A 26,763-nucleotide genomic window follows, 5' to 3' on the forward strand; every position below is an offset into this window, starting at 1 on the left:
GCAATCAAGCCGGTCCAATCCGATGTCGCTCGATGGAGCTCCCGGTTCACCTGCAGTTTATTCTGCAATAAGTGGCTGCTTTTATGGAACACTAAGGTAGTGGAAAAGATGCGTCTGCGGAGAAGATGGAGATGCGGAGAGAAGTGGTGGGTTACTGCAGACTGGGAGGGGAAAGTATCGGAGCTCAGAGACGTCAGATCATTCAGATGCAAAAGGTGATCACGAAAGAAAGACGTTAGGCAAAATTGCCCCATTGCCCTTTGGCCGCTGAACATTCTCACCGCAACCACTCACTGGGCTCACCAGAACTGCCTGATGAGTTGTGACACATTACTCTTTTCTGCAATCTGCGAGCGGAACGTAGGTTTAGTATTTGCTTGGATAGCCGAATTTATTCAGGGACGAGCTGCAGGGCCAATCAACTCCCGGCTTACTTGCCCAATCTTCTCGCCAACTCTGAAAGCATCGCCGTCTTAATCCGTCACATGTCATATCGGCACCCATGCCTTCTACCAATCTGAACTACCAACTGAGAAGGAGTACACGAATTGTCAAATCCAAGAGGAGGGGTATCATGCGTTCATACAGCGGTTGGTGAGTAAGAGCCTTCGCTTCAAGAGACAGTTGTCTGAAAAAGAAAATCGCAGTATCACTTGCCGACACCGGAAATTGAAGTGTGATGAAGAGCAGCCGATCTGTCACAACTGTATCAAGAGTTCGCGCGACTGTCGCTATATTGCGAGAGCCGTGTTTCGCACATTTGACAGCAGCGTACATTCGAACAGGAGAACAAAGAACAAGGCCAACCGTTGCGAACCATTTGATGACGATCAAATTTGGGTGGACGTTCCCAAGACTTGTATGAAACCCGGTAAAAAGAGGTTGTAATCGAGGCTGAATCTATACCTTAGTAAGATTTGTGAACATTGATGACCCATACGAATCTGACTCTACACCCATCTTCCAATACGAATCGGAGGAGCTGGGCCAAGAGGCGGCGCGGACTGTGGACGATGAGATAACAAGTTCGCCTCGGGAGGGCAAGGATGAAGCCTCGAACAGTGACGGGGCCGTCCCCTCACAGCATTTCTCAGCATCTCCGCTTGAAGATGAGCCGCTGTCGATGCCTCGACTAACCAATGGTTTGAATGGCAACCTTTTGTCTTTGCAATTATTGAGACATTTCAAGGAGGGACCCGGACAATGGTGAGGGCGCGATTTCTACTACGACGGATCCAAAGGCTGACCAGGTGCAGGATGGATACTTTTGATACTGGTGCCTACTTTTCACACAAGGTAACGGTTATGGCTACAACAAAGCCACTCTTGAAATCTGCCGTGTGCGCTCTGGCAGCAAAACACTTGGGACACTGTCAGAGCATCGCAAAGGGACAGTTTGGGGAGAAGCCAGAAGGAAGACGCAGAGCTATCTCGACCCTCGGAATTAATGTCGACTGGCAGTATCAATCCGCCAAGCACTATGACTGCGCCATCAAGCATCTCAAAATTGCCATCAATCGGGGAGCATTTGAGATTGATGATGCCGACAAAGAGGAACTGTTTGCTTCCATCACGATACTGTGCACTTATGAGCTCATGGATGCGCCAGGCACAGCTTGGAGCGCTCATCTCAGTGCGCTGCCGCTCTTCAGTCCCAGATTCGACTCTAAGTCAGTTTTGGGCTCTCCGATTGCCATTCCGAGAGCAGCTGTGTCCGGGCCCATCTTTTGGAGCTTAGCGAGACAAGATTTGCTTTGTTCTTGTGAGGGTCTCTCGTGATGCTACAACGCAAAGGCCCGATAGCACTGACCTTTAGCAGTTATTAGTGAGACGCAGACACGGCTGGATCTGAAGGATATTCGTCTGTGGCAGAACGCGGGTCTCGTCACCGACGAGCATGGATCACTTATGCCCTTTTACATCGCCAATGCTGCTGATGTGGAGGAGGATGCAAAGAGCAACGAGCTGGTTTGGCTTCTGGGCAAGATTGCAAACCATATCGCTGCTGGAGATGCCCTAGATCCTAAGCACTACGCTCTTCCACCGGGCCAGCGACCGCTTGTTGGTGTGACACAAGAGCAGTTACTCGAGAGATGGAATATCCTGACCAGGGAGCTTCAGAACTGGCGCTGTACCCTACCGACGAGCTTTAACCCAAGTGCCCGAACCAGTGGCGCTGAAGAAGATGGTTGCCCTTCCAGATTTGAGAAGATATGGTACGAAGCTCCAATATGTGCCGCAACAATGCAGAGCTACCACATGGCCTGCATTCTATTATTGACGAACCAGCCTCAAGAGTCTACAGCCGTCCGCTCGTCGGTCTCTGCTCGCCTGGACTCATACAGGCAAAGCGAGCGCGAGGCTCTTCGTCATGCTCGCGAGATTTGCGGCATCAGCCTGACAAACCCTCCAGATTCTGTACGAGTGCACTCCGTTCAGGCGCTTTTTGTGGCGGGCCAAGTATTCACCGATTCGCAAGACCTTCAAGTGGTAGTAGAATTGCTGTCGGGTATTGAGCGGGACTTGGGGTGGACAACAAGCCACCATGCGTCTCGGATTGCAGACTTGCTGGCTAGACGGAGCAGCGACAGAGATCCAGAATGGATATTTGACTAGGATGATAGATTGAATGATACAAATGAGTACGAGTAGTAGGATTCGGCACAGCTGACTTTCGCTCATGGCTTTTACGTGGAAAGTAAGCCGAGTCCAGAGGCAATACTTCCGACCAGCAGCGCTCACATGACGTTTACCGACGATTACCTCCCTGGGTTTCCAGTATCTGACGTAACAAGACAAAAATACCACTCATCCTCGAAGAAGAGGCTGCATTGCTGTTGTTCGTCACAGCTCATTATCAGCAAGAATTCAGTCGCTCTATCTCAATGGCGGAAGCCTTCCCATCCCAGCGCTTGCTGCATAAAGTATGCATTGTGACCGGATCATCATCCGGACTCGGTCGAGCAATTTCATTGGCATATGCGCGAGAGGGTGCATTCCTCGCTTGCGTTGACTTGAGACCCGATGCACGACAGGAGATAGAGGCTGAGCGGGGGATCGATACCGATGCCTTGATACGACAGAAAGGAGGGCGGGCTGTGTATATCCAAGCGGATGTGAGTGTTGCTCTCGAGGTAGAAGAAACGGTGAAAAAGACAATCGCAGCATATGGTCGCATCGACGTGTAAGAGGGCTCTTCATCGGGAGGCGAACGAGGTCTATTGCGAGGTCATGACTAAAAGCGTGAACATGATCGCAGGTTGGTCAACAACGCCGGTATCTCCATCGAAGCCGGGAAACCGACTCTCAGGATCCACGAGACACCGGAGCAATGGTGGGATTTGACCATGGCGGTAAACACTAAATCGGCCTTTCTTGCCAGTAAATACGTGATTGCTCAGATGCTGTCCCAAGACAAGCTCGCTTCGGGAGATCGCGGCTGGATCATCAACCTATCTTCCATATATGGCCTGGTGGGTGGTAGAGGAGTTCGCAAGTCTTCCACCTCCTAGGAGTGGAGAGAGGCTGACGACGTCAACAGCATGCTATGCCGCTTCTAAGGGAGCTGTAACGAATTTGACAAGACAAATCGCGATGGACTATGCTAAGGATGGCATTCATTGCAATGCTATTTGCCCAGGATGTAAGTGGTAAATGGCAAACACAGGTGTGTATTAATCGATCAACCTCTGACGCCATTTCGACTAGACACCGCGGCAGCCATCCTCGCGAATACGACCCAAATCCACGATGCCGAGAAGCTCGGACAGCGCCACCCATTGCATGGGATTGGCATGCCAGAAGACATAACTGGAGCTGCTGTATTCCTCGCAAGTAGTGAGGCACACTGGATAACTGGTGTTATGCTGCCAGTGGACGGAGGATACACCGCTCAATAATGACCATGTCTAGTGACATGATTTGAGATGGCGCTTAACAGAACGAATAATACGCAAAGCGACGAGAACATTTAATTATTAGTTGGCGACAATAGGTGCACCATCCTGCATGTACCCTGCATGACATAGGTCGTAGGTTTACCACCGCTGGCTTCAGCAATGGGAGCCTTCCACTCTCCAAGTCCATCCCAGCTATGGCTTCAAAGGGTAAGATGACCATACGTGTGAATGAGGCTTCGACAAAATTATGCTAATGGACGTTTGAATACCTGCATCATCTGTCAAGAAAGTGCGGGCTTCATAGGCTCGGCTGGGCAGCACCGTTATTACACGCGGTGTAGCGGTGGGAAAAGCCTCGTTGAGCCGTGCTGATGGAGAGATGAGTGCTATGGCCTCACGGGCTTCAAGGCTTTGGCGAGTGCAGAATAAGACATCTTGTCTTGGCCCGGTGTATTGTTGTATTGTTCAGCTCAAGTGGCAAACCCAAGATACTGTTCTTCCAACAGTCCTTGAACGATATCGCAACTGGCCTATCCATACATCATGTCGTAGCAACTAATCAGAACTGAATAGTGGGAGCCGAACAAGGGACAAGGTTCAAAGCACCCATTGCTTTGCCTCGATATCAACATGTCCGTTTTAACGAGCGCTGGTAGGAGTGATGGTAGTCAAAGTTCTTACCAAAGACAGTACAACGCCTGTGAATGGAGTCATGAAAGGTCTAATTAGAAAAACGACGATTTAATAGAGGATGAATCGGAGCTAACTGCACTATCACTATTATGACCAAGCATGCTTCACCCGTATACGGTTCAATATCCGTGCGTCATTTCCAACTCGTTGAGCCCCTAAATCTGCAATACTCCCAAAATCTCATTACTCCAGTGTTCCCTATATCTCTATACCCTAAGTTCTATACCTTCTATAGCCTCCATGACATGTGTAATCACATTAAAATGAATTGATCGCCCTTAGGATGTCGAGTTACAGCGAAGGGAGAGGATCCTGACAGCTGCTCCGCCGTTCAGAGACACCAAATCAGTGCCAAAGTGGCTTCCAACCGTGGCAGTGCCGTCGGCATCAGAAAAGGCCTGGCAGGTAGCTATGTTCGAGCCCTCGGTATCAACAACCTCCGCAGCGTCAGCAATGTCGAAAGACACTGCAAAAGGCGAGCCATCTGCAGGAACCTCGATCTGCACTGCTGAATCATCTGCCGAGTTGATCTGAACACGAACAGTCTCAGCAGGAGAGAGTGGGGGGGGGAAGTGCCAGCACCGGAGCAAATGGGCGCAGTGTTGGGAGTTGAAACACAGCAGAAGGAGCCGATGGGGACAGCTTGGCCGATATGAGAGTCAACCTCTCCGCTGGAAGCGTCGGTAAAGCTGACCAATGTCTGGTCATCGAAGATACCGCCAAGCTTGAGTGTACCGGCAGCATCACTGAATCCCTGGCAGACGCAACCAGGAGTGACAGCTTGTGCATTTACGCCAGCACTGACCCGGCGGTTATCGGCGGTGGAAAAGAGTGCATCGACGGGAATGCTGGCACCGACGGACGCATCACCATCCCCGTTCTTTAAGCGGATAAAGCAGCTGTCGGTTTGACGAGGAATATTGGTCGTAGGAAGAGCGCTAACTGAGGTCAGGAGAACGGCAACGGAGCCAACAACTGTCATGAAGGACTTCATATTGATTGTATGCTGACGGTGATTGTGTATTTTCGAAAAGAATGGTTTAGATATGAACGCGATAAATGGCACTTTTACCAGTATCCTGAGTCGGTAGATAGTCGTTGATTTGATGACTATTGTTGATGTTATGAGCTGAACGTGATGCTGATTTCTTTCTGACTGTAGAACATTTTCAAGTTTATATATCTCTGAACCTTGATAACCGTCTTCAACTGTCTAACACCACCACTAAGAGTTCGGACAATAAACATGTTTCGAAGGCTATTTCCAGATCTCAGATCCGGCTACAATGCTTTCCGGAGCTCGAGCCATTATCTTACAGTCGGCACAGCCATCAGCTACTAAACGGGTGGGTAACAAAAAGAACTGCCCCCAGTAGTCATAATGTTGGTTCGGTATATTTTTGTTTTCTATTCTTATCCAGGGACCTGGTGAACTAGCGCTGATAGGTCGCGAACGCTGCCGGATCATAGAGTACAACATTTCAATGATTTGTTTACGAGTGTTAAATTCCCTACTGTTGGTTGACAGCAACAGTTGTGGCCTGACATTGGGAAATACCGTTGGCGCGTGACAGAAATCTCTGCTATAATCAACGGACCGTCGGCCGTTTGATGTACAGCATAGCCACCTGTCAGTAATGGCTTGCTCATGCTCCCTTTTGACTTGCGCTATATACTATAGAATGTGACTTGAATGACGAGTTCTCGCAGTAAGTCATCCCCAAGCTCAACTGATGCGTGCTATTCACTGCAGTGTGCAGCAATGGAAAATCCTCGGAAATGCGAACAGATAATTGGCAGCTCAACAGGTTGAGAAGAAGATGGGAGTCTTTATTTTAGACAACATATGTCAGATGCTATTCGACTTTTGGAGTATACTGAAGTGTCCGATAAAAGAACAGCCTTAAACCAAATGCTTGGTCTCCTCAGGTAGCCTCGCGTTGTCCTGTGGTCTCATGCGTCTCGCCTATACAAGCCCTCTCAATATATCACAAGAAGAATATGAGCTACTTGGTGGCATTGATCGGACATGGGAGATGTGTATTTGAGGTAGAAAGCCTTATAAAGGGCAGTGAAAGGATATCCTGATCGGCCCTGACTAAAAGTGGATATTTTGTCGGTTCTGCACCTCCCTCCCGGGTCGAATATCGTCCCCGCTGACACCGTCCAATGATGCTTTTTCAATTGCGAGGTTGCTCATTTAATAATTAACAGACTTCCTTGTCTTCGCTCGCTCCATCGCTCGATATGTCGCGATGATCCGTGGGATTGCGCGATGTTGCGTTCGTGATCGCATACTAGGATCGCGTCAAACTGCGGTTCGGCACGCAATCGCGGGGAAGACACCATCCTTGATGCTTTATATGCGAGACCCCCGATAAGCCGCGAGGCCGATGGTCAAGACGAAGAGACTGCCAGTGGATTCTGAGGGAATCCCACGCAATTGGGTGACCGACATCCGGAGCTGGGCTATCACGCATGACGCCGGAGCTGTGGGATATGGTTCGCACTTACCAATCAGTAGGTGGTGATAAGTGACACGCAATATCAGGGGTTGGAGATGATGAAATTATAGGCAGTGTTGCATAATTCAATCATCAAGACCGTTGTTGCATTAGGGAGAACTTGTATGGCTCATCGAGATATTTATATGATGCCCTATTCTCGCCTCTTCGCCCATCCCAGCATTGAGGCAGCGTGATACTAGACCTCACAGTCTACAGACAAACTGACCTTCACCTCAATTACTACCAAGCTGATTAAAGCAAGGAAGCAAAATGGCTCCATCTGTTACAGAGACCGCGGCACAGGTCACAGAGAACCTCAAGCAGAAGCCGGTTGCGGACCTGAAGGCTGCAGCCCAACCAACTCTCGAGACCGGACACCGGGAGCCCTTGAAACTGAGCGGAGCCCTCGACCAATTCAAACAGTTTGATGTGACTCCTGTCATCGGAAGGGAATTTGCCGATGTTGACCTTGCAGAATGGCTCAGGGCACCCAACTCTGATGAGCTGCTGAGGGATTTGGCCATCACCAGTATGACCTTGCAGAAATCTCTGTTCTCTTCCCGTCAAATAGTCTCCTCACTAACCATACTTCGAAGTCTCTCAACGAGGCGTCGTCTTCTTCCGCAAGCAGGACAACATTACCAACGATCTCCAAAAGGAACTCGTCCAGCGCCTTGGAGAGCTGAGCGGGAAGCCGGCGACCTCTGGACTACACATTCACCCAGTCCACAATGGTGCTCGTGGCAGCGGCACAGGAGACGACGAAATCAGCGTCATCTCGTCTGAGCAGGCCAAGAAAATTTACTCCGATCGCTATCTCAAGTCTAGCAAGCGCCAGAGCCAAAAGGGACAGTGGCACTCTGATATCACTTTTGAGCCCATTCCGAGCGACTATGCTCTGTTGAGATTGACAGAGTTGCCGAAGACGGGAGGAGGTGACTAGACCCCGACAGTACAGTCTTTCCAAGTAATATCGCAACAAGCTAACATGCCCTTTGTTAGATACACTGTGGGCTTCTGGGTATGAGCTTTATGATCGCATCTCTAAGCCGTTGCAGAACTTCTTGGATGGCTTGACTGCCTACTACGCACAGCCTGGCTTCAAAGAGGCCGCTGATAAGAATGGTTTCTCTCTCTTCTCTACTCCCCGAGGGGCCCCCGAAAACGTCGGCGATGTTCTCGAGGCCATTCACCCAGTCATTCGTACCAACCCGGTTACCGGCTGGAAGAGTGTCTTTGCTGTTGGCCATCACGTCCAATACATCCACGGCCTGACGGAAGATGAGTCCAAGCACTTCCTGGACTGGTTCGTTCGTTTGATCGTCGAGAACCACGATCTGCAGGTTCGCAACCGATGGCAGAATGTCAACGACCTGGCCATCTGGGATAACCGCAGCGTCTACCACGCCGCTACACCGGACTACATCAATGAGGGGCTTGGAGAGCGCACCGGATCAAGGGCGGTGAGCTTGGGAGAGAAGCCGTACTTTGATTCCCAGAGCGTGAGTCGCAGGGAGGCCATTGCGCTTGGGAGGGCATGAGGAATGATTACACAAAGGCCAATCAATGTCTGTAGTATGAGTAATGGCGTGAATTAGTAACCTGGTGTGGCTATGAGGATCGCGGAGTGGTGAGAACCCCGCAGCGAGGTTGCGTGTAAATATTCCGCTTGACAGTAGTACCAAAATTGCGACTCTCATCAAAACGATAGTAACCAAGCGGCTGCCTTACAAGCTGCCTACCTGCGGTAGACTAACAACATCAATTCTGCGCTCACGACACCAGCCCCTCTCTCTAGGTACTAGAAGAGAGAAAAGACAAGAAAACAAGTTTAGATTAAGCTCGATATATCCATGCAAACCGATGCTCCAAGCATGTCTGCGATACCGCTTGCAAAACGCGGATTCCTTTCACAAGCTGGTCTGTGCCAAGCCGCCATACAATCAATATTGCGGCTGAGATGCATCAGCTGAATAGTTAGCCAGACAGCTGGCGGCATGCTCCTTGTTTGATAAGAAGCACTGTCAAGTCGACACGCAGCTTTGCGTGAAACATCGTCGGACACTCCCCCGCATGGCCGAACAATATGTCGCTCTTGGACTTCAAGACACTCGAGCCGTATGAGTATTCGCCGCTCTCTCCAGCTAAGAGAGTCTTTCGCTTGGTTCAGCTTCTGCCGCCGAAACCATCAATCATCCCAGGCACCTTTGGCACCATCAGCATCAGACTTCTAGAGGCAGATATCGACGCAGGCGTTCGTTATGATGCTCTCTCATATTCATGGAACGTGCCAGCGGGGCAGTCAGAGCCAAATCAACAAATCATCATTGAAACAGACGACGACTCCCGCAAGCTGTACATCTTCCCAGCACTCGAGAATGCGCTCTTCCACTTGGTTTCTCAGAAGATAACGGACCGCATCTTCATTGACCAGATCAGCATCAACCAAAAAGACAACAACGAAAAGAGCCACCAAGTATCGCTCATGCAAGACATCTATATGAACAGCGCCCGCACCCTCGTTTGGTTGGGTCCGGCTACTCGAGCATCAGACCGGTACTTTGATGTTGTCCGTGACATTTGCTCAGAAGGAGTGCTATGCAGAGTTATGGGACCTCGGGTCAGTCAATTCATGCACGTCTTTGACGCTGTAATGGACCCAACATTGCCGGTGGATGAGGAACAGCGTGAAGACCGTGATGATCTGCTAGATTTGATTGCACGATATGGGGATCGTTTCCCACTCAGAGGCTTTGCCGATGTACTTGATCAAAACTGGTTCAACCGACTGTGGATTATCCAAGAGGCATGCTTGGCACCATCCGTCATGTTCATGTGCGGCAAGAAATCTCTCTGCTTCGACTGCTTTCGATCCAGCGCCCTGTTCTACAGCATATACAATACACACTGGGTGCGTAATTTAGACAAAGCGGTGCCTCAGCGTGTGCTTCGCGAGCGAGAGGCCCTCTTTGGCAAGATGGGTGGGCTCAATCGCATTTTCCAAGAACGAAAGGCCATTCATCAAACAATGAAACGACGGGGCTTGCACTACCTCATACTGAAGTATAATGTCAACCATCATCTCAAGAAAATCGGAGCATCAATGGAGCAAGACCGCATCTTTGGCTTATTAGGTCTCGCAGCCGATGACGATGCTGTGAAGAGAAGAGTCCGCGTGGACTATAATGACAAAGTCATTCAGATATACTCTGAAATCGCGGAGATACTACTGCAAGAGAGCATCGACATTTTGCTATTCAACCAGCATCCCAAGAGAACTCAAGGCTTGCCCTCTTGGGCACCTGATTGGGCTATGGATCTGTCAATACCCGTAGGGTATGTGGCCTTGGAAGAGCCAACATCGAACGCCGGAGGACCAGTGGCAGAGGCTCCGATCAGAGTCGAGGGGGAGGAACCGCAGCTTCACATCAAGGGGATCCTTGTCGACGAGATTCAAGAGGTGGGACAAAGGCTGCATCAGGCGGAGTCCGAAACACAAGTATACGAGCAGATCGATTATCGTTCAGCCAAGTTATTCTTCGATGAAGTCTCACTTTTCGCTCGAGGGGCTGTTGCCACATCCCAAAGCAGAGACCTGTCTTTGTCTGCCGCAGCTGTGGAACTTGGAATGCAGTTGCGTTTGTGCGACTCTGGCCTTTCTTATCGCCATTTTACACGAAGCCTCGGCGCAGTTGCTGGCATCGAGAGACTCCAGGCTCTGCATCGCGCTATCCATACTCTCGGAGCACGACTCATTAGGTCAGACGAGACGATTGAGTCCTACCACATCACACGCATCTATCGAACCATAGGCATCGTTCCTTGGTATTGGCAACCAATGTCTGAGATGGAGAGCCTACGAACATGTGCACTGAATCCAGTCTTGGCGGGTAAAATCGCAGGCCAAGGCATCCGGGATTTTGTCCTGGACATGGCCGGTCTTTGTGTCGCTTCGGCAAGAGTTTGGTATGCGTCAAAAGTCCTCACACTTCGTCGCCGCTTTGGGAGAATCAAGCTGCGACCAAGCCCTGAGAGCGTCGAAAAGGTCGGGCTCAATGCGGACGTCAGCTTAAGCCCTGACATGAGTGTTTTCACGTCGAATATGCTCAAGAATCGGGGTCGGAAGCTGTATCGGACAACTGCTGGCTATGTAGGTCTAGGTCCAGAGAATATGCGGGCGGGTGACAGCGTTGTTATATTCCGTGGTGGGACAACGCCACACGTCCTGAGAAAGCTGGATGGTCGCAGTCAAGAGAACAAGTTTGAGTATGCCGGTGAGGCTTATTGCGATGGATTCATGGATGGCGAGATCTTTCGGCACGAGACTAAACGGGAAGAGGCATTTGTGCTAGTGTGATGATGGCAGTAGATCGGGGCATCTCATGGGCTTTCCATCGACTCTATGCTTCGGTAATATGGTCTTTTATTACGAACAATAGCATGATACTTTCATCTATCCGAACCATCTATCTCGCTCCCATCTAATCCTCCATATGAGACTCCGAGCTACTAGAGGATAAGCCACAACACAATAACAGCCACTAACAAGTCTTGAAGATGCCCCAAACATTTAGCGCATAATATCTCACGAACATGATTGCACCTAACAGGATATGATCAGCAAACCGAGCAACACCAGATTGCTTCTCCAAGCAGGACGGTACAAGTACACGATAGCTCTGACGTCATGAGCCTTGTATTACGAATGGTTGCGTCAATGTTTATTTAATGCTGGCGACTTGTCCTCCGCAGCAATGAGGACTCTTGCCCCGTTTGGCAGCAGTCGGTAGCAGTCTGTATGGCTTCAATCATCAGCTTTCCGTTGCCACAGCCACCGAAATGAGTATCGATACTGCAAAGTTGGTAAAGGCCGCTGTTCCCGAAGCAGAGGGGCGGAACGCACGCATCTTATCGCAGAATGTCTCGGATCACAAAGATCCCAATTTTCTCTCCCAAGACTTCCCGCGACAACCTCCCAGGTTGTATATCACGGCCGAGAGCGATGACTTCGATCCCGTGACTATCGCGGAGTGGCAGGCCGAAGGGTTTGACGTCCAGTATCTCCCTATGGGGAATGGGGGAGACGAATACTTGAGAAAGCTGAAAGGCCTGAGAGGAAATGAGACGTCCACATTCGAGACCTTTGGTATCGTGGGTAAGGTTGACACACATGTCGAATAGAGCCATCTGGGACAAGAGCTAAGATGCCATCGATTTGCACCATGGTAGCATATGGCGATGCTGCTGCCTTGTGTCTTCAGCATTACCACGTCATGGACAACAATCCCGACTTCAAGATTAAACTGCTCATCGCTTATTATCCGACCGCAATTCCCGACCCAAAAGGTCGCTTCCCAAACAACATATCGGCTCTCGTGCACTTAATCGGTGGAGAAGACATCGACGTCACAGTACAGTCGCAAATGGTCGGCATCCAAGGCAAACGACGCACAAGTCGCAGGACAATCCAGCCAGGAATGGGGACCGGCGGCCTGCTTCGATTCGCGTATCCAAGCTATACTTACCAAGCACAGCCTGGATTCGCAGAGCACGATTTAGATGAGTACGATGCGATCAGTGCGGATTTGGCTTGGAGCCGGAATTTGGCTGCGGCGAGGAGGGCATTCGGACAGACGGTGGACTTGGAGCATGTCTGGGAACAGAATGTCCAAGGTATGCTCTCAAGCCACGGCAACATTCAATCATCATCGTTGAAACTGAATGCTCACAGCGTCGCCTAGGGAAAGTTCTCAATCGAAGCCTCGACTCAACAATGTCCAGCTACACGACGCACAAAAGCCCGCATGTCACTTACATTCCCACCTTGACAGGAGGCATCGGAGCAGACGAGCTTCAGGAATTCTATTCCCAGTATTTTGGAAATCCAAAGTCGCTTAAGCTAACTCTCGTATCTCGAACCATTGGTGCTGACCGCATTGTCGATGAGATTCACATCCGGTTCAAGCATACGCAAGAAATGCCTTGGATCCTGCCAGGCGTCCCGGCCACTCAAAAGCGAGTTCAAATTCTCGTGGTCAGCATTGTTACTCTGAGAGGAGGGAAACTGTACCATGAGCACGTCTACTGGGATCAAGCAAGCGTTTTGCTCCAGATTGGAGCCCTGGATCCCAATGCGATACCTGAATCCGCGAAGAAGCTAGGCATGGAAAAGCTACCTGTTGTGGGAAGCGCAGCGGCATCGAGAGTACTGAAGGGCTGGGATCCCCAACAGGAAGGCGAGGCGGACAATGAGTTGATACCAGGATGGAACGATGAAGGTGAGGATGGTGATGAGGCTGGTAACGGCCTCGACGGACAGTCTCTGAATGGCAAGGCCGCAGAGCCAAAAAGTGCCGAGAAGTCGGAAACGGACCAGGGTAACTGAGGCGATTAACAAACATCAAGGATGTACAGAAAGTATCTAGTCATGTCAAAATGCCAACATACGGTTTTGTGTGAAGCTGCCCGAACAAAACGGGTCCACGATTAGCCGCCATGCCATGAGAGTCATGGGTAATGTAGCCGGCCCCGGACCATCGTTCAACGCCCGAGCCGAAGCTCGTGACGCCCCAAGACCCGAATTGGAGCGGAATTGTTGCGCGTTCAGCAGGCGTAAACGTAACCATAGCGACTAACATCGCCGATCGGGTCGGTAAGTGGTCACGGCAAGGCAGAGAGATCTGCTCTCTGCAGGCCTGGATATACCGCTGCTACTGTTTGAGGATGGCGGAATGGAGGCGCTCCCAGGCTCCCCCAATGAGCCGACAACATCCTAAATTTAGATCAGTCAATGTCGCGGTGTTTGTTCGAGTCCATGGTGCGGGACCAAATCCGGGGTAGTTCGGCATCGGAGCCATCCTGGTTCGTTTGGGCTGGAGGTGGAGAGGGGGTATAAGAAGGCAGGTAAAAACAAATCTCGTTTAGCTATCTTGGTGTTTAGTATCGGTTGTTTAAAAGGCAAGTTTTCACGAGAGTGACCATGTTGACTTTTCAGCTTGCCATTTCGGCTTGCGGCATATTAGTCGTTGCCCGCCTTGTCTTCTCCTTCATCAAGAGCTTCACCTCGCCAACGCGGCACATTCAAGGTCCTCTGCTGGCGCGATTCACTCGGCTGTGGTACTTCAGACGTGTTTCCCTCGGCCGCTTCGAACACGAAAACATCCAGCTGCATCGACAATATGGTTCGATTGTGCGCCTCGCTCCCAATATGTACAGCATTGATATACCAGAGGCTGTGAACACGGTGTATGGAATCGGCTCCAAGCTGCCAAAGTCAGAGTGGTATGACGGGTGGAAGCATCCCAGTCCCGATGCTTGGACCACGTTCCCGGACAGAGACATCAAGAGGCACGCTCAGACGAGAAGAGTATTTCAAGGGCTGTACAGTATGTCCAGTCTTGTCGGCTATGAGAGATACGTGGATGAATGCGCAGACGTCCTGCTGAATCGCTTGTCCTTGTTTTCGAAGAGCGGGGAGCCTATCAACATGGGCCACTGGTTCCAATGTTATGCGTTCGACGTTATTGGAAACATAACCTTCTCCAAGCCGTTCGGCTTCCTTGATCGTGGGGAGGACGTTTCAGGCTTGCTACAGGCGCAGCACAAGGTCCTTGCATATTCCACGCTGATTGGCATATACTCCTCTCTTCATCCATACACATTTGCCGTGTCCAACTTTTTCGGCATTGGAGGAGCTGCAGGACGAACATACCTCGCAGCATATGTGAAAGAGAGAATACGACAGAGACGGGCCGAGCAGACAAAGAATGAGGAAAAGGCATTACCAGCACACAATGATGGATCTCCCGAAGACTTCCTGGAGAAGATCATGATCAAAAACAAGGATGCTCCATCCAAGGTGACTGACTATCATGTCTTCATGATGAGCATGTCCAACATCATCGCAGGATCCGACACCACAGCTATCAGTCTATCGGCCATCTTATACTATCTCATCAAACACCCGTACGTCATGGAGAAAGTCAGAGAAGAAGTCGATCTCATTTCCCATACTGGTGCTCATCTTGGCTTCAAGGAGAGCCTCGAAATGCCATATTGGCAAGCTGTTATGAAAGAAGCACTGCGTCTACATCCCGCCACGGGACTTCCTCTATGGAGAACTGTCACCGAGGGCGGCATACAACTGAATGGACACTTTTTCCCCGAAGGGTCATCGATAGGTCTCAATACGTGGACAGCACATTACAACGAAGACGTCTTTGGGGACGATGCTGCAGAATTTCGGCCAGAGAGATGGTTGGAGGCTGAAGAGGAGGGTGGACACAGGTTAGCTCGGATGAATGCATACTACCTACCGGTGAGCATACCAACTGTTGTTGTTGCCAGGAACGGTCAGATATTAATGAAGAGCAGTTTGGCTTGGGATCCCGGACATGCATCGGCCGACACATTTCTTATCTAGAAATGTCAAAGCTCATCCCATTGCTGATCAGGAACTTCGACTTCGAGCTGCAAGACAAGGAGAGGGAATGGCAAACAACGAATTATTGGTTTGTAAAGCCTAACAACTTCAACGTCATTGTCAAAGCAAGGGAAACGTTGTGAGAATACACGGGGCTGAAAGGTGACACAACAGTCACGTCTAGGACACCGCGATTTCTATACCAAATACACGGTAGGTACGTGTGAGAGTGTCAACGTCATTTAAGAAGGTATTGATCTAACACTTAACCATCAGGTGTCAATGCTCGCAAAATGCTTGCAACATACCTGGTTTGAGAAGGTTACGGGAAAGCAGATGTGGGTGAAAATAGGAACGATGACGAAGACGCATTTTTAAGCACCCATCGCTGCTCTGGACTCTTACAGCAACTGCCTGCACACACCAGACATTCATCCGGCGGGGAAGCTCACCGGCTGAATCCGCCCCCGCCAGTCACGATCCAGAAACTCTTCGATGGGAGCCTTTCGTGATATCTGGTGCAACGTAAGAAATCCCGAGGGATTTGCCGAGTAAGTCCAGTCATGAGTATGGGGGTCACGGCTGTGGAGGAGGGAGGCTGGGATCAATAGTAGGGAGAACGCAGATTGGATCTGGTGGGCGCGAAATTGAAGGCTTTGGCCGATGTGTCGAGAACACAAAGTCGGCGAGTGTCAAAACCTTGTTGGCCAAATGGGTTACACAATGGCATTTGGCAAGGAAAAGCATGATCAATTGGGATCGTCAACATTGCTTGTAAGGTACTCGTACACAGGCTTCGCTCATGGAGGGTTAACGGGCCAACGCGACATGTAAAATGGTATCATCTCATGAAACATTAATACAATGATATATTAGTCTATATGCTTTAGTCCCTTGTTTTCCCGTTTGCGTTTCCGTTTGCGTGCCCGTTTGCGTGCCCGTTTATCCCCGTTGCCGTCCCGTTCGCCGTTATTGTATCAAGACCTGTTCCCGTTTCTTTCGTCGAGCCATTCGTCGTCTCCGGCTCTTCTGGAATAGTGACGAATTTCTTGAGCACCTTCTTCAAGGCTGGCCGCCTGATGGGCTTGCTCAAGAATTCGTCCATGCCTGACTCTATGCACTCTTTTACGTTGCTCTCTTCAGAAAAGGCAGTAAGCGCAACGATGGGCGCCACATAGCCCATTTTGCGAATCAACCGTGTCGACTGCAGCCCGTCGACATTGGGCATCTGAATGTCCATGAATATCACATCAAAACGCTGGTTCCTCTCCATGCTGGCCTTGACCAGCTCGTAGGCTTCTTGGCCATCTTTGGCAATGGCCACGTCGTAAACATCCTCCAACTTGAGCATCCTGCTCACCACTTCAACGTTGGTCGCGTTATCGTCAGCAACCAGCACGCGCAGTTTGCCGTTGCCTGTCTTGTTCGCCATTGCTTTATCAATGGCTGCCGTCTGATCCTCTTTGCTGGCGGAGGAGTTCGGCTTTGCCGCGAAAAACGGCGCGCTCAGGCCCACGAGACGGGGCAGCTTGTTGTCTATCAATGAAGGGCTGCTCTTGGACTTTGGGTCCTGCAGCGGCGATGCCGACCCATTCAAGGAGCTCCGGGGCCCCTCGCCAACTACCGACCTGACGCTGGTGGGCCTCGATCCTGTGCTGCTGGAAGCGGTGCTTGGCGGGCGGTCTTTGACGTATTTGAGGGGTATGTGCATCGTGAATGTCGATCCAACACCGACAGCGCTCTTGAGAGTGACCGACCCGCCCATCAGCTTGGCCAGTTGCGAACAGATGCTGAGACCCAACCCCGTTCCTCCAAATTTCTTATTCAGCCCAAGGTCGCCTTGGACAAACGGCTCAAAAATCTTGTCCTGCATATGATCAGGTATGCCCGGCCCCGTGTCTTCCACCTCAAACTCAAAGATGTAGGGCTTCGCGTTTGTCGGGGGCGGTGTCGGTGAGCGCTCCCGGATGCGAACGTGAGGCGTGGCCTTTGGGTCCAGGGGATTGATTGCGAGAGCGGTACCAGTGCCGTTCCTGAGCGGTGCGGAGGCATTTGTCGTACGGGAGTTGGTAGAGCGTGTCGATCCAGAGCTGCCTCTATGACGGCTCCGGCCAACCCTTCCGGAACCACTCTTGGACAGAGACGAAGTTCGACTGACATCAGTGTCCAAACGCTCAGCCTCGCATACGCACCGGATCCGCAGTTCTACTTTGCCTCCGGGTGGGGTGAATTTGAGACTGTTGTTGACGAGGTTGATCATGACCTGCAGGATTCTGTGCTGGTCACCCCAGACATAAACGTCTTTAAGACGCCCCATGCCGTTGGGACCCAAGGCAGGCAGCCTCTTCTCCAACATATTCTGATCCATGCTCCCATTCAGCTCGATGTTTTCGCTGCTGAGGAAGCTCACGGTGAATGTGATGTTGCTTTCGCGCACTTGCTTGTCGAAAATCGAGAGCATTTGCGACTTGATGTCGCCTAGCCGAAACTCTCTCTCTTCAAGGCTGATATGTTGTCCGATTTGATTCTTGGAAAAGCTGAGAAGATCCTCTAAAAGATGCAGCAGCAAATCTCCTAGAAGAGCTGGTCAGCATAGTCGCACAAACAAGACAGTGTCGGGGCTTCATTAAAACATCGACCGTCCCCATGTCCTGCTCTACTCTTCTAACATTTTCCCCTTTCCTTCTCTTTCTGCTGGGAGGCGGGCAGGGCGGGGATTTTGTGTTTAAGGAAGCGCTGGAATATGTGATGGGATCAAAACATGAGGCCACGTACCTGACCTATAGAGAGTTTTAAGCGACTGCTTTATCCGTACAATGTCGTCCTCTTCCATGCAAACGGCACACATGCCCATGATGCCATTCAGTGGCGTCTTCAGCTCGTGAGAGATATTGGCGATGAAGAGCGTCTTGCTTTCGTTGGCAGCCTCTGCCGCTCGCTTGCTAACCTCGAGCTCCCGCGTCCTCTCTGCGACCTTGTCCTCCAACTGCGTGTACTGCTTGAGCAGCTCGTCCGTCATGTCGTTGAATGTCTCCGTGAGCTCCGTCAATTCGTCAGTGATGAAATGCTTGCCGACTTCAACTCTGCCGGGAATCTTGAAGACGTGTCGGTGAGCATCGAATTCGCTGATGGGCAAGATCTTCTTGTCCTTCCATATCCTCCGCTTCACAGTGGCGAAAAAGCCCTTGTCGGACCGCTTAGAGCTAGTAGCTCCCGAGCTCGGGTGTTCTTCGTCAAACGCATCGTCATACTCCTCGTATCCGGGAGGGTTGATGGACTTCTCCGTCGCAGCCTTGAGACGCCTGATTGACAAGACGCTGAGATGCGCGCAGGGAAAGACGAGGATTGCGATGAGGCCGGCCGTCCCAAAGACGCATCCCAACAGGATATCTCTCAGCTTGTCGATGGGCTGATAAGCTTCGCTCTTGGCCTTTTCCACAACCACGGCCCAGTTGACGAGGGTGGTTGCGGGACGAGCGACGGCCACGGCCACAGGCACGCCCTGTTCGTTTGTCGTCGAGAGATCTACCGTGGAGTTATCCAACGGCGACAGCTTGCGAGTATATACCTTTGTCAGACCGGGATAGTCACGCAGGGGGAACGGGCGTCCATAATAGTTGCCGGAATGGTAGTTGCGCGACGAGTGTCGATCCGACTGTCCCGGACGCGGGACGGGGGGTATGACAAAGCGAACAGGCGTGTTCTTGAAGCTGGGCTGCGTAGGCGAGTACGTGTCGTTGCTCGCCGGCTGCGACACGTTGAAGCGATTGGATGGGTTGGCCGGTCCAACGAGGAGGACGACGCCGGTCGAGCCCAGGCCCTCGGGCGACGCTTGAATGGCGGACAGCCAGCCCGCCGAGATAACCAAGGTCAAGTAGCCGAGAATGAAGCCCGAGATGGCATAGGAGCGGACGGGGATGGTAAGAGAGAGGAGGGCGAATGTTTCGTTGATGACCAGGGGGCCCAGCACCAGGCCGCCGCCGGTGCTCAGGTTGACGTTTGGAAAGGCATAGGCGCCATAGGCCGGCGTCGACGGCACATAGGGGTTTGGGTATCCGAGGTTGGTGTACGTGATGTTGGGGTACAACGACAGCGGGTAGCCGTACTCGGTGTCGCTGAGATTGACCCTGGAGCCGTCGGGCGTCAGGTAGGGCAGCTCGATGTTATTGGTCGCATTGCCCACGCCGAGGCCGGTGACGCTCAGCAGGCCGCGATGGCCGTCGCCGGTCGAGTTTCGCGAGTAGAGGCGAGCCTGCAGGAGCCCCGTAAGGCCGCGGGTGGAACCCATGGCGCTCTCGAGGTCGGCGCGGGCATTGGCAAAGGGGTCCGTCTGGTTGGTCGAGTTTTGGTTGTAGAAGTCAACGAAGGCCTGCTGCAGCAAAATGCGCGTGGCGACAGTCTGGCAGATGGTCTGCGCCAGATCCAGCTCAGACGCAATAGCGGACGCCTTGAGCGAGGCGGTCAGGGCCAGGCCGTCGGACTCGACGTCGACGACGAAGTTGTGGACAAAGATCCATGTCGGGATGGAGATGATGGCCAGGGACAGGAGGACGGCGAAGAGCACAAGCGCGGCGAGCTGCTCGCGGATGGCGACTCTCATTTTGCGATGGACGAAGCGAAGATGCAGGCTGGCAGGGGCTCAGGCTCGGGGCACGACATCCTCCTCAAGAATGACTGCGCCTCTATCGAGACCTAAGCAACATGCTGCCCGCGACGAGTGGTGGTGATGGTTGGGAGAGCGCCAATGACGAGGTGCATAAGGCAAGGTCAGGTATGGTATGGCCGATGTTCTACTCTTCCAGCTCGTCTCATCCGGTCGCGCCGCACAGTCTGCCGTCAGTGAGACCGGATGCAGTGAGACCTGGAATGGGAAGTCGGTCGATGGATCTATCGGTCTATCGCTTGCTTAGATGAACACAGCAAATGATGCAACTATCTCGAGATTGCCAAGGCTGCGGCGGCATGTGTCGTGTATGGAGTCGCAGTAAGGTTTTGATGGTAAGGCGAGTAAGGCATGGAACGAGAAAAAAGAAGGGCGATCAGCGCCCTGTTGCTTGCTTTCTGCTCCAGCTGGCTGGCCGGCTGCACGACAGACATTCGGACGCGACCGAGGCCAAGAACCAGACAGAACCAGGAACGGGGCTTAGGTAAGCGCAGCTACTGCTGGTACACGGCTGTGCGCCGGTTGGCCGGAGATTGGTCGGGTGGATTTTCAGCCAATCATGGAATATACATCTCGATGGTGCCGGGGTGAATAGTGGGGATTAGCGGAGCAAAGCATCCTAAATAGCGATTTGGCGTCTAACTTTCGATTCCTTGGTTTTTACACGCTAAACAGCTTAGCGCCAGGCTTGCGAAGAAATGCTGATGCTGTTCCGCTGTAATCGATTCCAGGCTTAGAAAACAGAACCCAGCAAGGAGAGAGGAAATGAAGCCTGCAGCAGCCATTGTTGGTTTTCAATCGAGGGAGTCAATGCATCGAGGCATTGGTTACGGTGGCGGATCAGTAGTGATATTGGGCATATTTGACCGCTGTGCTCAATTTTCGCAGTATAAACACCGAGCTAACTCAAGCACCAGCAATGGAGAGAAGGCGCAAGAGGCGTTCGCGGAGCCCGACAGGAAATCACACCTCAATGCGAACGTGCAACCGTGGCATCCTAGTTATTACTTGGTGCCATGGTTCAGAACACATCATCTGCGAGGTAGATGACCAATGATAGGGCTGCTCACCGAAAAGGATCACGGTAACTTTGATTTACGCATATTCCTCTCCTTAGATCCCTTGTCTTGAATCTCCGTCAGATGTTACCCACACAGTCAGACCCAGTGGGGAGAAACCTGGAACACATCCCAGTCCATCCGGCCATGACCAAGGAAGAAACAACACAAAGTCCGCATGCAATGTCGCACAACATGCTGTACCACCCGTCAGGCCACAACGAAGTCTACGCTCAAGAGCGCATCAAGAGTATCACCGTCTCTCAGGCTCTTTTACTCGGAAACGCACGTCTGCAACAACGATCTGGGTTGCAGGGGTCGCTAATCGGCAGCCTCTTTTGCACGTGGGCCAATCTAATGCACATTCCCCAGATCGACACTGTTGCTCCATGGCCTTGACTCTAGTGACCCATCTCGAGCAACTCACCTAATTCAAGTGTCGGAACCAACAGAGTGTGCCTCCAGGCGAGCGCAGAGTGTTCGCATGAAATCGCTGGTGTTTCTCGGTGTGGCGCTCAGGGCTTGTCTTGGCCCCTGAAACCCCAACTTACAAACGTAAGGTATGTTTCAAGGTATTATTATTAGGAAGTGATTATTATGCAGGCACTTTTTTTTTTTTTTTTTTTTTACCTATGCAATGCGCAGCTCGATCCGTTCAAGGACTGAGCGAAAACCCTTTGACAAAAATCCGTCAAGAGGCGTTTCAATATATAGGCGTTCTTAAAGTCGGTGCGTCCTCGCTATCTTATGAAAGGCCACCTTCATTTCCTCACCATGATAGATGCAGGGTAGGTAACAAGAATTGACATCCCAACAGTTTGCTGAATCGCGTATGACAAGCCATCTCCTGCTGCACATCCATTTGCACTTCCTCCCCCGTGTTACAACACGAATTCAGCAATCTTATAGGTCGCCACGCATGAGCATTTTTTTTAACCCCCCCGCATGTGACTCGGTTATTGCCACTTTCTTGGCTGCAATCATCTGCGCCTGATCAGACCGATTCACAGTTACCTAGTATGTCTATCGGGTCTTGGAACACGCAAAACGGCGAGTACAACGAAATCGCCAACTGGTCGACGCGACGCCGTGTGATGGTGTGTCGTTGTATATGACGAGCTACACTGCCGGCTTACAGCCATTGCTGCAGCACCTCTTCAACCTCCTCCAACAACTGCTCTTTTCTGGCATGAGAACACCAGCTCCCGGTGATGGCTCCCCGAGCAATCTTTGCCCAGTCATCAACCGACAGACCAAAGGCTTCTTGAACAGCGCAGTAATTTTCTAGTATGTATCCTCCAAAGTAGGCAGGGTCATCGCTGTTGATGCTGAATTTGACGTTTGCATCCAGAAATCTCCGGATGGGCAGTTCCCGCATGCTTCCCACCCCTTTCAGGACGACATTGGAGATTGGGCACAGAGTAAGCATTGTGCCTGTCTCCGCAAGCTGCGCAATGAGTTCTTCATCCTCGGCAGAGCGTCGGCCGTGGTCAATGCGGCTTACGCTGAGAAGTGTCAAGGCGTCCTTGACGTAGTCCGAAGGGCCTTCTTCACCGTAATGAGCAGTCAGGTTTGCAACTCCCGCGGCCCGTGCTGCCTCATAGACCTCCTTGTATAGCGAGGGGTGCATCTCCAGCTCCGTGCTGGACATTCCGAAACCAACAAGAGTGCCGTCAAAGAAGTGTCCAGTCTCCAACAGCTCGGTGAGCATTCCGTGTCCTGAAGGCACCGGCAGATGGCGAAGTAAGCAGGGTATGAACTCAACGCTGAGCCTGGGGAAGTCACGTTGAGCCCTCTGCTTTGCCGCGTTCAGACCAGCAATGATGGTCTGATAAGTCACGCCTCGTGAGACGTGGGCTTGCGGGTCGAAGAAAATCTCCGCGTGGTGTACCTTTTGTGAATAGGCGAGAGACAGGTAGTCGTATGCCAGGGCTTCAAAGTCTGATACTCCGACAAGGACTGAGAAGCCGATGAAGTAGTAGTGTAAGAAATCATCGAGAGAAGTGAACCTGTCGTAGCGAGCCTGAAGCGTTGCCGGACTCTCAAAGGCTGAGTCATCCGTCGGTAGAGAGATCCCGTTCCTGGAGGCAAGGTTGAACAGTAGCTCTGGAGAAATGGTGCCCTCAATGTGAACGTGATGCTCGCACTTTGGAAGAGCGTGAAGAAACCGGTGAAGCTTATCGTTGCACATTATGTGCGGTGGTCCTATGGGGTTTCTCAATGCTTGATATCGCAGTCTGTCTGACATAGCTCTCTTTCTGCGGCCATCTTGACATTAAATATTCATCTGAGTGATAGTGGAACAGAAAGGCAGGTGGAGATTAGGGATTGGCGTGATGCCCAAGTCGACGTGCTATTCGACCAAATTTTCACATTTGGCGCTTCATCGGGGACTTCCGAGCGCCGAGCGCCGCTTTTCTTTCCATTTCGTCTTGCTCACCCTGTCAGAACAACGGAGTGCGATCAATTCATCACACACAACCAAGAGAAAGTAAAGTTGCTGGAAGCTATTGTAAATGTTGTAATAATGGCATATCCTGATCATCCACTCTTCATTCCACGATGCTCATCCTGTATGCATGTGCGAGCAGAACTTCAACAATCCGTCACTATGCTGCAGTCTACGACAGTCGTCTGCCCAGCCTCCACCTTGGCCACTGCATCTCTCAAAACCGCCTCGAGACCATCAGCTTTCGTCGCCCTCAGGGCGAAAATATCGCCCGCCCCAGCTGCAGCTGCTATGCCAGCATAATTAGGTGGCGGGTTGAACGATATGTTCATCTCTTCGTTGGTAGCCTCAGCAGCTACACCGTCGGGATGAATCAGCATGTATGACTTTCTCGGCGCGTTCCATCCTGTACTGATCAGCCAAGGTGATTCGAGGTGCCGAAACCGGAAGGCAATATCTTACCATTATTGTTCAACACAATTGTCAAGATGGGGATCTTATACCGCTTGGATATCCAATACACACTGCTAGGCATGGAAAAGAGATAGGTGCCGTCACCCACAATTTGGCATACGAATTGGCTTTTTCCTTCGGCATCAGCAGCGAGCTTGATGCCCAAAGCACCACCGCCGGACCAGCCAAGCCCGCCCCCTCCACAGTTGATCCAAGAACCTGGCAGAGTTGGTCTCACATTGTCGTGTATAAAGCCAGTGTTTGTTACTGCCTCGACAGCCCATATCGTATCCTCTGGGCACACTGAACGCAGCACCTTGCTCAGATGACCTGTGCCGAAGGTGTTATCAGCGAAGGGCTCGGCTGCCTTGGCGATACGTTCAACTTTGGCAGCGTACGACTGACGGCGGGCGTCTTCTGCGGCAGATTGGTTCTTTGTCGCTAATATCTTGGATGCTTCGCCTGTCTTAAGATCTTCAAGAATCTGGGTGATAGCGGTCAGGCTGTCGGCCAAGAATCGACCTCCGGATTCGATATAGAAGAGGGGTATTCGCTGTTTCAAGGGGTCGGCGTCTATGTGATAGATGGTCGCCTCAGGGCTGGGTTTGCAGCGTGTTGGGATCCAAGGAACATCGCAGTCTAGGACCAGGATGGTGTCGGCGTTTGGAATGGAATCATCAGCGCCCTGCTTGGCCCCCAGCCACGCTGGATGATCGCCAGGGAAACACATATCACTGGCCCCGGTATCAAGCACACGTAAGGCTTTAACAGTGTCTGCAAGCTCAACAAGAAGGCTGGGAACACCGTGATTGCGGCCAGAATAGCCTGTCACGATCAAGGGCCTCTCAGAGTCAGCTAATGACTTGGCAATTCGGCTCGCTGACTTGGACGAAAGGCCACCCAGTTCAGCAGGCTCCCATTGCTTCTGCTTGATAGAGTAAGGCTTGATCTCTGCTTCCATAACCTCTCTGGCAGCACAGAGATACACTGGCCCCTGTGGTGCCGTTCTGGAAAACTGCAATGCTCGGTTAACCATCTGCTTGATATTGACGCCGGTCTTTATTTCTGCCGCATATTTGCAATATTGACCGAGAATTGCCTTTTGATCCGGAATATCCTGCAACCAATGGATGAACTCTGTGCGCGAGCCGCGCAACTCGCCTTCCTGCGTAAAAGGGGACATGCCTGCGAAAACGAGGACGGGGGCGTGGCCGCTTGAGGCATTGTGAACGGCCACACCAAGAGCCTGCGTGCCGACATCAACATGGACAATGACACATTGCGGCTTTCGAGTTACACGGGCGTAGCCATCCGCCATGGACATGGCCACCATCTATACAGTCATGTCAGTCATTGTCATGACAGTCGCTCCTATAAGAGCCAGAAGCTGGACCGTGTGGAAGAGGGCTGATACCTCACTAGGACATGTAATGATTCGTGGGAATCCCGTCTTGGCTTCTCGCTGGCCCTTGACCATAGCCTCAATCATGCCTGGATGATCTGATCCCAGATTGACAAAGCAGTGTGTAACCCCTGCATCCCATATCGCCTCGAAGAAGGCAAAAGAAGCCGAATACATGTTGGATTCTCGTATACGCAGTTGTTATTGAGCAGATTTTCTTTGCGGGCTCCATGCAACAGGCAACGTACTTGGACTCGACGTCTACTGGGAATGGGATTATAGGGCCCTTGTTTAAGGACCGCAATAGGAGGGACATACTCTCTATTGCCGACTACAGGAACCGACCACCTCTAGCAATCGCCAAGAGCTGATGGCTAGCGAACATTCAGGCAAGCCCCAGCTAGCCTCCGCAACAGCAGCTGTTTCCTGCTACACGGAGTGAAGGCCGACGCTGTGGAGCTTACCTCCTCCGAATGGCACGCAGCGTTGACTTCCGAACCGTCCCCGGCACGAGTGAGCACCAGTGGCTGCAGAGAATCGTAACCCTTTACCCCTGTCTGCCTGCGCGAGTTTTGGACGTTTGGATCCTCCGGTGTGGGTAGCATCGTCAACCGGCTCGTACTTAGCCTCGGGATGCTGTTCTCGCCAAGCGAGCAGCACCTTTGACATTGCCGCCGTACTCGTATGAGTACTAAAGCGAAGCGATCAAATCCCTCGGGCGATACTCCATATTTTTACGAGCATACCCAGGTAGTTGATTCTCTTCTCATGCACGTAGCATATGTTTCTTACCAAGCATGGAGACCCGACCGGTACGACGTACACCACCTGATAGATAACCAATTCATGACCGAATTGCTGTCTCTGGAGAGCAATAAATAAGTATCGCGAGAGCAAGGCACATATTACATGTAATAGAACGCAGTGAGACGTGTACCGACCCCCGTAGCCGAGCCGATCTTATGCGGAGGGCTGCATGTAGACGCATAGTATAGTAACTTGGTCGCGATGTCACCCCTTGTTGGTGGGGTCTTGATGCACTCCGCGTATTCTCATTTGCAACCCAAGTTTATTGTAGCGGTTGATTGGTCATTCAATCCCACTTCATGATACACTCAAATCATGGGGTTCATCAAGGGAGTCGCATCCAGAGGAACGTTTCGATGTGGCGAACTTGGCGGCTATGTTCGATTCATTCGTATTACCACGGATGATGA

General features: G+C 51.5%; 9 protein-coding genes across 9 annotated transcripts; 5 read left to right on the forward strand and 4 right to left on the reverse strand.

The window, feature by feature from the left end:
• Positions 1–537: 537 nt before the first annotated feature.
• On the forward strand, positions 538–3,899 carry CCMA1212_009882 (putative oxidoreductase; the record flags this gene model as incomplete). Its single annotated transcript, XM_073706946.1, has 8 exons — positions 538–859; positions 912–1,206; positions 1,257–1,670; positions 1,827–2,418; positions 2,796–3,184; positions 3,260–3,480; positions 3,542–3,643; positions 3,709–3,899. Coding segments are annotated over 8 exons (2,526 nt in total), but the record flags the coding sequence as incomplete, so codon positions are not given.
• A 971-nt stretch (positions 3,900–4,870) lies between these two features.
• CCMA1212_009883 (uncharacterized protein) lies at positions 4,871–5,586 on the reverse strand (the record flags this gene model as incomplete). Its single annotated transcript, XM_073706947.1, has 2 exons — positions 4,871–5,109; positions 5,175–5,586. The coding sequence occupies 2 exons, from the start codon at positions 5,584–5,586 to the stop codon at positions 4,871–4,873; spliced, it is 651 nt and encodes a 216-aa protein (XP_073554590.1).
• Positions 5,587–7,369: 1,783 nt separating this feature from the next.
• Positions 7,370–8,640, forward strand: CCMA1212_009885 (Alpha-ketoglutarate-dependent taurine dioxygenase; the record flags this gene model as incomplete). Its single annotated transcript, XM_073706948.1, has 3 exons — positions 7,370–7,628; positions 7,696–8,034; positions 8,102–8,640. The coding sequence occupies 3 exons, from the start codon at positions 7,370–7,372 to the stop codon at positions 8,638–8,640; spliced, it is 1,137 nt and encodes a 378-aa protein (XP_073554589.1).
• A 545-nt stretch (positions 8,641–9,185) lies between these two features.
• CCMA1212_009886 (uncharacterized protein) lies at positions 9,186–11,456 on the forward strand (the record flags this gene model as incomplete). The annotated part of the gene is made up of 1 exon (XM_073706949.1): positions 9,186–11,456. One exon carries the CDS (start codon positions 9,186–9,188, stop codon positions 11,454–11,456), a length of 2,271 nt encoding a protein of 756 aa, XP_073554588.1.
• Positions 11,457–11,938: 482 nt separating this feature from the next.
• On the forward strand, positions 11,939–13,484 carry CCMA1212_009887 (uncharacterized protein; the record flags this gene model as incomplete). Its single annotated transcript, XM_073706950.1, has 3 exons — positions 11,939–12,254; positions 12,329–12,772; positions 12,841–13,484. The coding sequence occupies 3 exons, from the start codon at positions 11,939–11,941 to the stop codon at positions 13,482–13,484; spliced, it is 1,404 nt and encodes a 467-aa protein (XP_073554587.1).
• Positions 13,485–14,056: 572 nt separating this feature from the next.
• CCMA1212_009888 (Pisatin demethylase) lies at positions 14,057–15,664 on the forward strand (the record flags this gene model as incomplete). Its single annotated transcript, XM_073706951.1, has 2 exons — positions 14,057–15,416; positions 15,446–15,664. The coding sequence occupies exons 1-2, from the start codon at positions 14,079–14,081 to the stop codon at positions 15,662–15,664; spliced, it is 1,557 nt and encodes a 518-aa protein (XP_073554586.1). The 5' UTR covers positions 14,057–14,078.
• Positions 15,665–16,407: 743 nt separating this feature from the next.
• On the reverse strand, positions 16,408–20,180 carry CCMA1212_009889 (Two-component system protein B; the record flags this gene model as incomplete). Its single annotated transcript, XM_073706952.1, has 3 exons — positions 16,408–18,095; positions 18,297–20,149; positions 20,176–20,180. 3 exons carry the CDS (start codon positions 20,178–20,180, stop codon positions 16,408–16,410), a joined length of 3,546 nt encoding a protein of 1,181 aa, XP_073554585.1.
• A 2,194-nt stretch (positions 20,181–22,374) lies between these two features.
• Positions 22,375–23,433, reverse strand: CCMA1212_009890 (Adenine deaminase; the record flags this gene model as incomplete). Its single annotated transcript, XM_073706953.1, has 1 exon — positions 22,375–23,433. One exon carries the CDS (start codon positions 23,431–23,433, stop codon positions 22,375–22,377), a length of 1,059 nt encoding a protein of 352 aa, XP_073554546.1.
• Positions 23,434–23,837: 404 nt separating this feature from the next.
• Positions 23,838–25,723, reverse strand: CCMA1212_009891 (Benzoylformate decarboxylase; the record flags this gene model as incomplete). The annotated part of the gene is made up of 3 exons (XM_073706954.1): positions 23,838–24,097; positions 24,154–25,477; positions 25,559–25,723. 3 exons carry the CDS (start codon positions 25,721–25,723, stop codon positions 23,838–23,840), a joined length of 1,749 nt encoding a protein of 582 aa, XP_073554547.1.
• Positions 25,724–26,763: the final 1,040 nt, after the last annotated feature.

Source organism: Trichoderma ghanense, assembly GCF_004382785.1.
Source record: "Trichoderma ghanense strain CCMA-1212 chromosome Unknown scaffold_19, whole genome shotgun sequence".
NCBI classification, from domain to species: Eukaryota; Fungi; Ascomycota; class Sordariomycetes; order Hypocreales; family Hypocreaceae; genus Trichoderma; species Trichoderma ghanense.